Source organism: Cololabis saira, chromosome 20 (assembly GCF_033807715.1).
Source record: "Cololabis saira isolate AMF1-May2022 chromosome 20, fColSai1.1, whole genome shotgun sequence".
NCBI lineage: Eukaryota > Metazoa > Chordata > Actinopteri > Beloniformes > Belonidae > Cololabis > Cololabis saira.
In genome coordinates this window covers 37072911-37089252 of record NC_084606.1, presented here as the reverse complement: position 1 = coordinate 37089252, position 16342 = coordinate 37072911, and the positions used below count along the sequence as shown (strand labels likewise).

The window sequence follows — 16342 nt, the reverse complement described above, 5'->3', positions numbered from 1 at the left end:
ACTGTATCACCTTTTTAAAGTATATTATCTAAAGGCAAACTCACAAAACCAGATGCGTGTTGCACTGCTCTGACTGTAGTGTTATTTTATTTTTGTAAAGGATTACATTTAATTTTTTATAATAATTTTCCAACTGTGTCAACATTTGTGAAATTGTTTTTTTATTTTTTAAATGCCACTGTTCTATCAACACTTTCAGGATTGAGATATTGAAGTAGTATATGAAATAAATGCTGGTTTTCAAGCGCTTTAACATGACTATGGGCAAAGAATAAAGATTATGTTAAACATTTTCTATCTCTGTCAGTGTTGATATAACATAACAAGCCAGGGTTCATAATACTTTCAACAACTACAGAAATGAATTCTGTCACTTAACCAGCAGGAACTCACTGCATGCAGCAGAAGTTTGTTATGGAGCCATCTCCGATTTGTTTTGTTGACTGCCGGGAGATCCCAAGACTGGGAAAGATCTGAAACTGTGTCCTTCTGTTCTTGTGTAAGTTCTTCATGTTCAAGCTAAAATCAAGATCACACAAGTTAGTACATTTGCCCAAACAATTTTGCAGGGCAAAGTTTTTTATGATACATACCAGTTTTATGATACTTCTGATGTGCAGATCAGGACAGTCTTCTATAACAACAGTTGCCGTTTCAGGGTCCCCGTTACAAAGTACATGAACTACAGCAGGACTTAATCCTGTGACATTGGGACCGTCATGCAGAAAGCTGTGGGCCAACATCCTTCCTGCAACCCGGAACAGGTTGCTATCAATAAGCACCTGTGATGCTGCTGGAACCAGATGGTCAGGTTCACCCTCAAAAAGCAGTGTTCGGCCCATTCCTCCTGTAAAGTACCAAGAGAGCAGGGGATAAAGTGACAATTAACGACTGATACACATTTAAAAATTGCATCATATTAACCTTCAAAATAGTAAGAGACTTACCAAGATCTAGACTGAATCCAAACTGAAGTTTGGATATTATTGTTGTCATAAAGTACCGCATCACTCCCTCTCCGATAGCAACATCACCTGAAAACAAAATTCTGATAATATATATCATATATATTTTTTGGATCCCATTCTCCCATGTAACAATTCCTTATAAGATATTTGAGTGGTATCAACTTTACTGATACATTTATTTTACCTACCAAGAAGACGACATTGAATTTGACATGCCCATTCTTGTGGCTGTTTGTAGAATGAGAGAAGCTCCCGTTCCCTGTCCTCTTCAGAGTCCCTTTGATCCATTTTCATTTTTAATGGTTTCCCAGATGCATGTTGGCTTAGCAGATTCTCTTTGAAAACTTTGGCAGCTTGAGCTGGTTCTTTAATAAGTTTCCATTCTAGACAACAACAATAATAAAGTTATTCTATTCCAGACAGACATGTGAGTTGGCATGTCACCTGCAGATACAGATATCCTCTGTCTACAGAAAGGGAAGAAAGTTCTGTCCATGTCACTTACAAACATGAGACCAAACATCTTCAGAATCTTTTACAAAGCTGAGTTGTCGTATAAACAGCAAAACAGAATTCCGAAGAAAAACTAAATATTTTAACAGTTACAATATATAACAAAGTTGAGTGTTATTGAATTCTCTTATTCAGTTATATCTTGCAGGTGTCATTTTTCTATTGAGCGAGTTTAAGTTAAACACAATCTTACAGCAACCTTATTGATGACACTAACCATTCTCTTTGTGACCCAAGTCCTCGTCAATCACTGCTGGTACAACTAGACTCTCAGCTGGTGTTCCAGGCCTCACTCTCAGCTGGTGTTCCTCACTCTCAGCTGATGTTCCAGGCCTCACTCTCAGCTGGTGTTGCTCACTCTCAGCTGATGTTCCAGGCCTCACTCTCAGCTGGTGTTCCTCACTCTCAGCTGATGTTCCAGGCCTCACTCTCATCTGTTGTTCCTCACTCTCAGCTGATGTTCCAGGCCTCACTCTCAGCTGGTGTTCCTCACTCTCAGCTGATGTTCCAGGCCTCACTCTCAGCTGGTGTTCCTCACTCTCAGCTGATGTTCCAGGCCTCACTCTCATCTGTTGTTCCTCACTCTCAGCTGATGTTCCAGGCCTCACTCTCAGCTGGTGTTCCTCACTCTCAGCTGATGTTCCAGGCCTCACTCTCATCTGTTGTTGCTCACTCTCAGCTGATGTTCCAGGCCTCACTGGAACGCTGTCACTGACTGGGACTGTCTCTCTAGCATTTTCTTCACTTTGGCCTTCCTCTTTTTCTCTCTCTGATTCCTGCATGGGTGTCCTTGAAGTCAACAAAATTGCAATTATGGTCATACTTTATTTGTGCGCACAACACTCTTAAGAGAGGCATTTTACAAAATAAAACGGAATATGCTACCCTTGCATTTCTTTAGGAATTACATACCCATTGCAGCTCAATCTGTGCAGCTTCATCTCCGAAAAGGGAACTTCCTCCTGACAGGTGATGCAGGGGATGACTGGACCAGAGGCAGTTTGTGAGCTCTCCTAACAACAACAGATAAAGTTCAACTAGTGATTAAAGTCACCAATGAGCTTTGTTTTGACTATGTATTAAACTGAGTGTGTAAATATGTACACAATCTATGGGTAGATCCTGTTGAAGTGGACGTATATAGATTGTAGCCTGTCCAATCATGGTCGATGGATCTTTCAGATAGGCAAGAGTGTATCCAGTGCGTGGACATGGAAGCAACATAAGATTTCGGCTACGAGTAGATCCTACAATTTTAAGAAATTCAAAGCCTCCTCCTTCTTTGAGCTTAGGAAACACCTCCATCAATGTATTGGTTATAACCATGGGATCGTTGTCATTCCCTGTTAAAAAAAAAGAAGACATAATTCATATTGACTCATCTAAAGCCTGTGACAACTCTTATTCACAGTATGAAAATCAATCAAGTTTGAGTCAAATATGAGAATATCTATGACTAAAAAGAAATACCAAGCTGAACTGCAGATCATTTCAACAACCTACAGAAAATACAAACCCATTTCCCGTACATTCCTATTTTCATACTGACCTGAAAATGTCACTTTTTGCTCTCCAAGTCCAGAAGCAATGAGGTTTGCTTTAAGTACCACGCTTGGAACTTTATCCGCCTTGTGGTCAGCCAAACAACAGACAGTGTGTGTGTAGCTTGTTCGGCTTGTTCGGTTAACTTCGATTTGTGCTGATCGTCCTCTGGTCATATTCCTTCTGCCTCCAATGTTATACGGCGCAAAGAGCCTCGCTACCTCGGCTGAAACACAGAAACATGTCACAGCTCACTGGTCACCAGTCAGATAAAACAGCTTTGGTACACCTTGCTGTACCAAAATTTGTTGTTAGAGGACCGAGTCTTCAGTGGAATAAAGTAAAAAGTTTGGCGTATCCAAATCCAAACGTAGAGGTGAATAGCTCCACCTAGTGTATCGGAATGTGTTCACAAGCCCTGCAACAATCCATTATGTGGATTCGATTTGCCTTGACTTGATGTACAGGGGAACCAATCAGGTGTTTGGAATCCGCCCACTGAGTTTGACGAGTGAAACTGACAGTTTTACATTTACATTTCATGATTCACACGCAACACAAATAATTAATTAAATGTGTCATTAATTAATTAAATGCTGAAATAATAAATATATATTTTTACTTAAAATGAATTGTATTTTAATTAATTAATGGCATATTTCATTCCCATTTTAATTAATTAATGACACATTTAATTAATTAATGATATATTTCATTCCCATTTTAATTAATTAATGATGTATTTATTTATTTAATTTTGGCACAAAAAATCCCAATGTGTAAAAGATAAAACATTTGACCAGTTTATAAGTATAAAACATGCAGTTAACACTAGAACTTGCATTAATCTGGATTCCTACCTTTGCTGCTGCTGACAGAGACTGATTCTGACCGAGTCTCAAGTAGGAACTTCTGTGATTGTCGTGTAAACGAGTTTCCATTGTTATCAGAAATGCCAACACTATTATTAAACTGACCTAAAGATTCCTGTATTTGGAGGACGGTCTTCTTGTTTTCATCACGGATCAGTAGTCCTGGTACAGTCTCGTGGAAGAGGACATCCACATCCAGGACAACATTCCTGAAGGTCTCAGACCACCTTCTCCCAACGGTGGAGTAGTCGACATGTCGGGTGTGATGCATCACAACCAGAATGATCTTTTTATCATCTGCTAACACCAGAAAAAAGAACATGAGATGCAACTGAAGCTTCATCCTCATTTATTAAAATAGTATTTATTCATGTTTATTGTAGCTGTTTAAAGTTTTGTTACAAGACTACTACATGTGTCTATGTATTTATAAAATGCATCCATGTGTACATTAACATGGTGGTTTCATGTGAAACATCAGTCCAACATGAAGTAATCTGTTGCGTACCAACAGATCAAACAGCTGGAACACAGTACCTGGAACCTTCCTCATGGCTGCTTCCACATCTGACCCAACACGAGAGCTGATTGGACAGAAGACAATGATGACATCACTGTCCTCTGGGCTTGTGTACTCCACATGTAGCCCAACTGTTGTTTGTCTCAGTAGATCTTCATCTGCTCCAAATGTTTCTCCTGTAGTGACTTTATGGACCTTAACTGGTGGTACATGCAAGAAAATATAAATCAGGACAAACATGTACAGATGAGAAATAATAACTGCAAACTGGATCTTCATATGAGCAAAGACACTCACCCACACCGCTGGACGTTATCTTGTGCCTCCCTAATAAGAAATAAAGCACTTTTAGATCATATTTAGAGGCATGAAATTAACTCATGTGCAACTTGAATTTCCTGAATAAATAGTTTGAGGACAATAAAAGGAAATATTTGAGCATTTTCTCTAACGTCCACACTTGATTCACAGTCTCCCAAATTACAGCAGAATCTATCAAATTATTTCGTGGTCACAGCAGCTACCTTTACAAAGTCCAAGAGTGTTGAATGTTAATCATCAAGAAATGTTGGCCTTCATTTGAGATCATTTTTTGGTGCTGGGTTTTTCTGTCTTGCTTGGGCCAGTTTGTAAAGACCAATGATGTAAAACGGGTGACACACTTTTACATAAATGTTACAGAATGCCAGTATTGAAGATCCTACAACTGACAATCCAGAAGAAATTAACCCAAAGATAGTGTATTGTAGGAAGTCCAGATTTCTCTGTAAAACCTTATTGTCTTCATGTAAATCCGATTCAGAATCTACTTCATTCACCACGTTTGTTCAAACAAACAAAGAATTTGGCCTCTTCCTGTAACGCTTGAATACGTAGTTATACATATGTCATTACTCATCCAGATCTGAGGGCGCAGAGGCCATAAATTCAGCTCTCTTTGCATCTATTGACACTATTTTGTGCCATTCACAACATGACCTGTACAGACGTATAATGAGATAGCAGTGAACAGAAGGAGATGTCTGTACTAACAGTATTTTCATACACTTTCTGTTTGTTTAAAGAGTTCAAATCTATTCAGTTTGTTGAAACTCAATCTAGAGAACCACTTTTATATAATAAAATGTCAGGCTTCCTGTAAATTATTTAAATGTTGTCAAACGGCTTATGTACCAACATTAATTTGTATTTTTCTGGAAATTGGTTTTCCAGTTTCAGTAAGAACTGCATCAACACATATAGTCTTTGATACTAACAAAAGATTAAACTCCATGTTATCTAATAATTAATCTATGGTTGTTCAAATCAATAAACTTCCTTTAAATGTTCCAATTTAAAAGTCATATAACTTAAATTATGAAAGTTGTAGAAGATGAGTGCCATGACATGTAAAACACAGTTACTTTCTTTATCGAACAAAACAACTTCATCAAATACAACTTTATTTTTGTTTTTCTTTGATCTGCATTTTTCATTGTTTTTTTCTGTAATAAATCTCATTTCAATATTCAAGAAATTAAATTGTTCCAAATGTATAAAGATAAAACATTTGACCAGTTTATAAGTATAAAACATGCAGTTAACACAAGAACTTGCATTAATCTGGATTCCTACCTTTGCTGCTGCTGTCAGAGACTGATTCTGACCGAGTCTCAGGTCCTAACTTTCTCTTGTTATCAGAAATGCCAACACTATTATTATACTGACCTAAAGATTCCTGTATTTGGAGGACGGCCTTCCTGTTTTCATCACAGATCAGTAGTCCTGGTACAGTCTCGTGGAAGAGGACATCAACATCCAGGACAACATTCCTGAAGGTCTCAGACCACCTTCTCCCAACGGTTGAGTAGTTGACCTTTCGGGTGTGATGCATCACAACCAGAATGATCTTTTTATCATCTGCTGATACCAGAAAAAAGAACATGAGATGCAACTGAAGCTTCATCCTCATTTATTAAAATAGTATTTATTCATGTTTATTGTAGCTGTTTAAAGGTCCGTTACAAGACTACTACATGTGTCTATGTATTTATAAAATGCATCCATGTGTACATTAACATGGTGGTTTCATGTGAAACATCAGTCCAACATGAAGTAATCTGTTGCATACCAACAGATCAAACAGCTGGAACTCAGTACCTGAAACCTTCCTCATGGCTGCTTCCACATCTGACCCAACACGAGAGCTGATTGGACAGAACACAATGATGACATCACTCTCCTCTGGCCTTGTGTACTCCACATGTAGCCCAACTGTTGTTTGTCTCAGTAGATCTTCATCTGCTCCAAATGTTTCTCCTGTAGTGACTTTATAGACCTTAACTGGTGGTACATGCAAGAAAATATAAATCAGGACAAACATGTACAGATGAGAAATAATAACTGCAAACTGGATCTTCATATGAGCAAAGACACTCACCCACACCGCTGGACGTTATCTTGTGCCTCCCTAATAAGAAATAAAGCACTTTTAGATCATATTTAGAGGCATGAAATTAACTCATGTGCAACTTGAATTTCCTGAATAAATAGTTTGAGGACAATAAAAGGAAATATTTGAGCATTTTCTCTAATGTCCACACTTGATTCACAGTCTCCCAAATTACAGCAGAATCTATCAAATTATTTCGTGGTCACAGCAGCTACCTTTACAAAGTCCAAAAGTGTTGAATGTTAATCATCAAGAAATGTTGGCCTTCATTTGAGATCATTTTTTGGTGCTGGGTTTTTCTGTCTTGCTTGGATCAGTTTGTAAAGACCAATGATGTAAAACGGGTGACACACTTTTACATAAATGTTACAGAATGCCAGTATTGAAGATCCTACAACTGACGATTCAGAAGAAATTAACCCAAAGATAGTGTATTGTAGGAAGTCCAGATTTCTCTGTAAAACCTCATTGTCTTCATGTAAATCCGATTCAGAATCTACTTCATTCACCACGTTTGTTCAAACAAACAAAGAATTTGGCCTCTTCCTCTAACGCTTGAATACGTAGTTATACATATGTCATTACTCATCCAGATCTGAGGGCGCAGAGGCCATAAATTCAACTCTCTTTGCATCTATTGACAGTTTTTTGTGTCATTCACATGACCTGTAAAGACGTATAATGAGATAGCAGTGAACAGAAGGAGACGTCTGTACTAACAGTATTTTCATACACTTTCTGTATGTTTAAAGAGTTCAAATGTATTCAGTTTGTTGAAACTCAATCTAGAGAACCACTTTTATATAATAAAATGTCAGGCTTCCTGTAAATTATTTAAATGTTGGTCAAACGGCTTATGTACCAACATTAATTTGTATTTTTCTGGAAATTGATTTTACAGTTTCAGTAAGAACTGCATCAACACATATAGTCTTTGATACTAACAAAAGATTAAACTCCATGTTATCTAATAATTAATCTATGGTTGTTCAAATCAATAAACTTCCTTTAAATGTTCCAATTTAAAAGTCATATAACTTAAATTATGAAAGTTGTAGAAGATGAGTGCCATGACATGTAAAACACAGTTACTTTCTTTATCGAACAAAACAACTTCATCAAATACTACTTTATTTTTGTTTTTCTTTGATCTGCATTTTTCATTGTTTTTTTTCTGTGATAAATCTCATTTTAATATTCAAGAAATTAAATTGTTCCAAATGTATAAAAGATAAAACATTTGACCAGTTTATAAGTATAAAACATGCAGTTAACACTAGAACTTGCATTAATCTGGATTCCTACCTTTGCTGCTGCTGTCAGAGACTGATTCTGACCGAGTCTCAGGTCCTAACTTTCTCTTGTTATCAGAAATGCCAACACTATTATTATACTGACCTAAAGATTCCTGTATTTGGAGGACGGCCTTCCTGTTTTCATCACATTTCAGTAGTCCTGGTACAGTCTCGTGGAAGAGGACATCAACATCCAGGACAACATTCCTGAAGGTCTCAGACCACCTTCTCCCAACGGTTGAGTAGTTGACATTTCGGGTGTGATGCATCACAACCAGAATGATCTTTTTATCATCTGCTGATACCAGAAAAAAGAACATGAGATGCAACTGAGGCTTCAACCTCATTTATTAAAATAGTATTTATTCATGTTTATTGTAGCTGTTTAAAGTTTTGTTACAAGACTACTACATGTGTCTATGTATTTATAAAATGCATCCATGTGTACATTAACATGGTGGTTTCATGTGAAACATCAGTCCAACATGAAGTAATCTGTTGCATACCAACAGATAAAACAGCTGGAACACAGTACCTGGAACCTTCCTCATGGCTGCTTCCACATCTGACCCAACACGAGAGCTGATTGGACAGAAGACAATGATGACATCACTCTCCTCTGGCCTTGTGTACTCCACATGTAGCCCAACTGTTGTTTGTCTCAGTAGATCTTCATCTGCTCCAAATGTTTCTCCTGTAGTGACTTTATGGACCTTAACTGGTGGTACATGCAAGAAAATATAAATCAGGACAAACATGTACAGATGAGAAATAATAACTGCAAACTGGATCTTCATATGAGCAAAGACACTCACCCACACCGCTGGACGTTATCTCGGGCCTCCCTAATAAGAAATAAAGCACTTTTAGATCATATTTAGAGGCATGAAATTAACTGATGTGCAACTTGAATTTCCTGAATAAATAGTTTGAGGAAAATAAAAGAAAATATTGGAGCATTTTCTCTAATGTCCACACTTGATTCACAGTCTCCCAAATTACAGCAGAATCTATCAAATTATTTCGTGGTCACAGCAGCTACCTTTACAAAGTCCAAGAGTGTTGAATGTTAATCATCAAGAAATGTTGGCCTTCATTTGAGATCATTTTTTGGTGCAGGGTTTTTCTGTCTTGCTTGGGTCAGTGTGTAAAGACCAATGATGTAAAACGGGTGACACACTTTTACATAAATGTTACAGAATGCCAGTATTGAAGATCCTACAACTGACGATCCAGAAGAAATTAACCCAAAGATAGTGTATTGTAGGAAGTCCAGATTTCTCTGTAAAACCTCATTGTCTTCATGTAAATCCGATTCAGAATCTACTTCATTCACCACGTTTGTTCAAACAAACAAAGAATTTGGCCTCTTCCTCTAACGCTTGAATATTTGGTTATACATATGTCATTACTCATCCAGATCTGAGGGCGCAGAGGCCATAAATTCAGCTCTCTTTGCATCTATTGACACTATTTTGTGCCATTCACAACATGACCTGTACAGACGTATAATGAGATAGCAGTGAACAGAAGGAGACGTCTGTACTAAAAGTATTTTCATACACTTTCTGTATGTTTAAAGAGTTCAAATCTATTCAGTTTGTTGAAACTCAATCTAGAGAACCACTTTTATATAATAAAATGTCAGGCTTCCTGTAAATTATTTAAATGTTGGTCAAACGGCTTATGTACCAACATTAATTTGTATTTTTCTGGAAATTGGTTTTCCAGTTTCAGTAAGAACTGCATCAACACATATAGTCTTTGATACTAACAAAAGATTAAACTCCATGTTATCTAATAATTAATCTATGGGTGTTCAAATCAATAATCTTCCTTTAAATGTTCCAATTTAAAAGTCATATAACTTAAATTATGAAAGTTGTAGAAGATGAGTGCCGTGACATGTAAAACACAGTTACTTTCTTTATCGAACAAAACAACTTCATCAAATACAACTTTATTTTTGTTTTTCTTTGATCTGCATTTTTCATTGTTTTTTTCTGTGATAAATCTCATTTCAATACTCAAGAAATTAAATTGTTCCAAATGTATAAAGATAAAACATTTGACCAGTTTATAAGTATAAAACATGCAGTTAACACTAGAACTTGCATTAATCTGGATTCCTACCTTTGCTGCTGCTGTCAGAGACTGATTCTGACCGAGTCTCAAGTAGGAACTTCTGTGATTGTCGTGTAAACGAGTTTCCATTGTTATCAGAAATGCCAACACTATTATTAAACTGACCTAAAGATTCCTGTATTTGGAGGACGGTCTTCCTGTTTTCATCACAGATCAGTAGTCCTGGTACAGTCTCGTGGAAGAGGACATCAACATCCAGGACAATATTCCTGAAGGTCTCAGACCACCTTCTCCCAACGGTTGAGTAGTTGACCTTTCGGGTGTGATGCATCACAACCAGAATGATCTTTTTATCATCTGCTGACACCAGACAAAAGAACATGAGATGCAACTGAAGCTTCAACCTCATTTATTAAAATAGTATTTATTCATGTTTATTGTAGCTGTTTAAAGTTTTGTTACAAGACTACTACATGTGTCTATGTATTTATAAAATGCATCCATGTGTACATTAACATGGTGGTTTCATGTGAAACATCAGTCCAACATGAAGTAATCTGTTGCGTACCAACAGATAAAACAGCTGGAACACAGTACCTGGAACCTTCCTCATGGCTGCTTCCACATCTGACCCAACTGGAGAGCTGATTGGACAGAAGACAATGATGACATCACTCTCCTCTGGGCTTGTGTACTCCACATGTAGCCCAACTGTTGTTTGTCTCAGTAGATCTTCATCTGCTCCAAATGTTTCTCCTGTAGTGACTTTATGGACCTTAACTGGTGGTACATGCAAGAAGATATAAATCAGGACAAACATGTACAGATGAGAAATAATAACTGCAAACTGGATCTTCATATGAGCAAAGACACTCACCCACACCGCTGGACGTTATCTTGTGCCTCCCTAATAAGAAATAAAGCACTTTTAGATCATATTTAGATGCATGAAATTAACTGATGTGCAACTTGAATTTCCTGAATAAATAGTTTGAGGAAAATAAAAGAAAATATTGGAGCATTTTCTCTAATGTCCACACTTGATTCACAGTCTCCCAAATTACAGCAGAATCTATCAAAGTCTTTCGTGGTCACAGCAGCTACCTTTACAAGGTCCAAAAGTGTTGAATGTTAATCATCAAGAAATGTTGGCCTTCATTTGAGATCATTTTTTGGAGCTCTTCTTGTTTCATGTATGGAAGAACACATGTTTGCAGGGTTTTTCTGTCTTGCTTGGGCCAGAGTGTAAAGACCAATGATGTAAAACGGGTGACACACTTTTACATAAATGTTACAGAATGCCAGTATTGAAGATCCTACAACTGACGATCCAGAAGAAATTAACCCAAAGATAGTGTATTGTAGGAAGTCCAGATTTCTCTGTAAAACCTCATTGTCTTCATGTAAATCCGATTCAGAATCTACTTCATTCACCACGTTTGTTCAAACAAACAAAGAATTTGGCCTCTTCCTCTAACGCTTGAATACGTAGTTATACATATGTCATTACTCATCCAGATCTGAGGGCGCAGAGGCCATAAATTCAGCTCTCTTTGCATCTATTGACAGTATTTTGTGCCATTCACAACATGACCTGTACAGACGTATAATGAGATAGCAGTGAACAGAAGGAGACGTCTGTACTAACAGTATTTTCATACACTTTCTGTATGTTTAAAGAGTTCAAATGTATTCAGTTTGTTGAAACTCAATCTAGAGAACCACTTTTATATAATAAAATGTCAGGCTTCCTGTAAATTATTTAAATGTTGGTCAAACGGCTTATGTACCAACATTAATTTGTATTTTTCTGGAAATTGGTTTTCCAGTTTCAGTAAGAACTGCATCAACACATACAGTCTTTGACACTAACAAAAGATTAAGCTCCATGTTATCTAATAATTAATCTATGGTTGTTCAAATCAATAAACTTCCTTTAAATGTTCCAATTTAAAAGTCATACAACTTAAATTATGAAAGTGTAGAAGATGAGTGCCATGACATGTAAAACACAGTTACTTTCTTTATCGAACAAAACAACTTCATCAAATACAACTTTATTTTTGTTTTTCTTTGATCTGCATTTTTCATTGTTTTTTTCTGTGATAAATCTCATTTCAATATTCAAGAAATTAAATTGTTCCAAATGTATAAAGATAAAACATTTGACCAGTTTATAAGTATAAAACATGCAGTTAACACTAGAACTTGCATTAATCTGGATTCCTACCTTTGCTGCTGCTGTCAGAGACTGATTCTGACCGAGTCTCAAGTAGGAACTTCTGTGATTGTTGTGGAAACGAGTTTCTCTTGTTATCAGAAATGCCAACACTATTATTAAACTGACCTAAAGATTCCTGTATTTGACGGACGGCCTTCCTGTTTTCATCACGGATCAGTAGTCCTGGTACAGTCTCGTGGAAGAGGACATCAACATCCAGGACAACATTCCTGAAGGTCTCAGACCACCTTCTCCCAACGGTTGAGTAGTTGACATTTCGGGTGTGATGCATCACAACCAGAATGATCTTTTTATCATCTGCTGACACCAGAAAAAAGAACATGAGATGCAACTGAAGCTTCAACCTCATTCATTAAAATAGTATTTATTTATGTTTATTGTAGCTGTTTAAAGGTCCGTTACAAGACTACTACATGTGTCTATGTATTTATAAAATGCATCCATGTGTACATTAACATGGTGGTTTCATGTGAAACATCAGTCCAACATGAAGTAATCTGTTGCATACCAACAGATAAAACAGCTGGAACACAGTACCTGGAACCTTCCTCATGGCTGCTTCCACATCTGACCCAACTGGAGAGCTGATTGGACAGAAGACAATGATGACATCACTCTCCTCTGGCCTTGTGTACTCCACATGTAGCCCAACTGTTGTTTGTCTCAGTAGATCTTCATCTGCTCCAAATGTTTCTCCTGTAGTGACTTTATAGACCTTAACTGGTGGTACATGCAAGAAAATATAAATCAGGACAAACATGTACAGATGAGAAATAATAACTGCAAACTGGATCTTCATATGAGCAAAGACACTCACCCACACCGCTGGACGTTATCTCGGGCCTCCCTAATAAGAAATAAAGCACTTTTAGATCATATTTAGAGGCATGAAATTAACTGATGTGCAATTGAATTTCCTGAATAAATAGTTTGAGGAAAATAAAAGAAAATATTTGAGCATTTTCTCTAATGTCCACACTTGATTCACAGTCTCCCAAATTACAGCAGAATCTATCAAATTCTTCGTCAGGAGGCCGGTCTCGGGACGTAGCAGGCGGGTCAGGAGGCCGGTCTCGGGACGTAGCAGGCGGGTCAGGAGGCCGGTCTCGGGACGTAGCAGGCGGGTCAGGAGGCCGGTATCGAGACTCGAGAGCTGCCTGAGGGGGAACCCGGGTCCTCTGAGCTGCCGGTGTACAAGGGGCTGATGAGGATGAGGGGTTGATCTGGCTGATGAGGGTGGCAGGATCTGGAATGACAGGAGAGTGAGTGATCATGGAGAAAACCTATCCCCAACTGGGAAACCATGACATTTTCTGTCTTGCTTGGGCCAGTTCGTAAAGACCAATGATGTAAAACGGGCGACACACTTTTACATAAATGTTACAGAATGCCAGTATTGAAGATCCTACAACTGACAATCCAGAAGAAATTAACCCAAAGATAGTGTATTGTAGGAAGTCCAGATTTCTCTGTAAAACCTCATTGTCTTCATGTAAATCCGATTCAGAATCTACTTCATTCACCACGTTTGTTCAAACAAACAAAGAATTTGGCCTCTTCCTGTAACGCTTGAATACGTAGTTATACATATGTCATTACTCATCCAGATCTGAGGGCACAGAGGCCATAAATTCAGCTCTCTTTGCATCTATTGACAGTATTTTGTGCCATTCACAACATGACCTGTACAGACGTATAATGAGATAGCAGTGAACAGAAGGAGATGTCTGTACTAACAGTATTTTCATACACTTTCTGTTTGTTTAAAGAGTTCAAATGTATTCAGTTTGTTGAAACTCAATCTAGAGAACTGCTTTAATATAATAAAATGTCAGGCTTCCTGTAAATTATTTAAATGTTGGTCAAACGGCTTATGTACCAACATTAATTTGTATTTTTCTGGAAATTGATTTTACAGTTTCAGTAAGAACTGCATCAACACATATAGTCTTTGACACTAACAAAAGATTAAGCTCCATGTTATCTAATAATTAATCCATGGTTGTTCAAATCAATAATCTTCCTTTAAATGTTCCAATTTAAAGTCATAAAACTTAAATTATGAAAGTTGTAGAAGATGAGTGCCATGACATGTAAAACACAGTTACTTTCTTTATCGAACAAAACAACTTCATCAAATACAACTTTATTTTTGTTTTTCTTTGATCTGCATTTTTCATAGTTTTTTTCTGTGATAAATCTCATTTTAATATTCAAGAAATGAAATTGTTCCAAATGTATAAAAGATAAAACATTTGACCAGTCTATAAGTATAAAACATGCAGTTAACACTAGAACTTGCATTAATCTGGATTCCTACCTTTGCTGCTGCTGTCAGAGACTGATTCTGACCGAGTCTCAAGTAGGAACTTCTGTGATTGTCGTGTAAACGAGTTTCCATTGTTATCAGAAATGCCAACACTATTATTATACTGACCTAAAGATTCCTGTATTTGGAGGATGGTCTTCCTGTTTTCATCACAGATCAGTAGTCCTGGTACAGTCTCGTGGAAGAGGACATCAACATCCAGGACAACATTCCTGAAGGTCTCAGACCACCTTCTCCCAACGGTTGAGTAGTTGACATTTCGGGTGTGATGCATCACAACTAGAATGATCTTTTTATCATCTGCTAACACCAGAAAAAAGAACATGAGATGCAACTGAAGCTTCAACCTCATTTATTAAAATAGTATTTATTCATGTTTATTGTAGCTGTTTAAAGTTTTGTTACAAGACTACTACATGTGTCTATGTATTTATAAAATGCATCCATGTGTACATTAACATGGTGGTTTCATGTGAAACATCAGTCCAACATGAAGTAATCTGTTGCGTACCAACAGATAAAACAGCTGGAACACAGTACCTGGAACCTTCCTCATGGCTGCTTCCACATCTGACCCAACTGGAGAGCTGATTGGACAGAAGACAATGATGACATCACTCTTCTGACGGTTTGTGAACTTCACATGCAGCCCATCTCTCATTTGTCTCAGTAGATCTTCATCTGCTCCAAATGTTTCTCCTGTAGTGACTTTATGGACCTTAACTGGTGGTACATGCAAGAAGATATAAATCAGGACAAACATGTACAGATGAGAAATAATAACTGCAAACTGGATCTTCATATGAGCAAAGACACTCACCCACACCGCTGGACGTTATCTCGGGCCTCCCTAATAAGAAATAAAGCACTTTTAGATCATATTTAGAGGCATGAAATTAACTGATGTGCAACTTGAATTTCCTGAATAAATAGTTTGAGGAAAATAAAAGAAAATATTTGAGCATTTTCTCTAACGTCCACACTTGATTCACAGTCTCCCAAATTACAGCAGAATCTATCAAATTCTTTCATGGTCACGGCAGCTACCTTTACAAAGTCCAAAAGTGTTGAATGTTAATCATCAAGAAATGTTGGCCTTCATTTGAGATCATTTTTTGGTGCTCTTCTTGTTTCATGTATGGAAGAACACATGTTTGCAGGGTTTTTCTGTCTTGCTTGGGCCAGAGTGTAAAGACCAATGATGTAAAACGGGTGACACACTTTTACATAAATGTTACAGAATGCCAGTATTGAAGATCCTACAACTGACGATTCAGAAGAAATTAACCCAAAGATAGTGTATTGTAGGAAGTCCAGATTTCTCTGTAAAACCTCATTGTGTTCATGTAAATCCGATTCAGAATCTACTTCATTCACCACGTTTGTTCAAACAAACAAAGAATTTGGCCTCTTCCTCTAACGCTTGAATATTTGGTTATACATATGTCATTACTCATCCAGATCTGAGGGCGCAGAGGCCATAAATTCAGCTCTCTTTGCATCTATTGACAGTATTTTGTGCCATTCACAACATGACCTGTACAG

The 16342-nt window shown here is 37.3% G+C and overlaps 1 protein-coding gene and 1 long non-coding RNA gene across 2 annotated transcripts in view; both read right to left on the bottom strand.

The window, feature by feature from the left end:
• The window catches only part of LOC133420532 (uncharacterized), a 35575-nt gene that overhangs the window by 9064 nt on the left and 10169 nt on the right, over nucleotides 1-16342 (bottom strand). Inside the window, exons 5-15 of the mRNA XM_061710226.1 lie at nucleotides 15338-15520; nucleotides 14906-15097; nucleotides 11104-11133; nucleotides 10824-11006; nucleotides 10392-10583; nucleotides 6835-6864; nucleotides 6555-6737; nucleotides 6123-6314; nucleotides 4713-4742; nucleotides 4433-4615; nucleotides 4001-4192 (exon numbers count right to left, since the gene is read on the bottom strand). Coding sequence (XP_061566210.1) covers nucleotides 4001-4192; nucleotides 4433-4615; nucleotides 4713-4742; nucleotides 6123-6314; nucleotides 6555-6737; nucleotides 6835-6864; nucleotides 10392-10583; nucleotides 10824-11006; nucleotides 11104-11133; nucleotides 14906-15097; nucleotides 15338-15520 — 1590 coding nt within the window. The remainder of the gene's footprint in view (nucleotides 1-4000; nucleotides 4193-4432; nucleotides 4616-4712; nucleotides 4743-6122; nucleotides 6315-6554; nucleotides 6738-6834; nucleotides 6865-10391; nucleotides 10584-10823; nucleotides 11007-11103; nucleotides 11134-14905; nucleotides 15098-15337; nucleotides 15521-16342) is intronic.
• Nucleotides 7839-9916, bottom strand: LOC133420255 (uncharacterized). Its single transcript, XR_009770593.1, has 3 exons — nucleotides 8957-9916; nucleotides 8677-8859; nucleotides 7839-8436 (listed from the first exon to the last, which is right to left on the bottom strand). It is a non-coding gene; the product is annotated as an uncharacterized LOC133420255 (long non-coding RNA).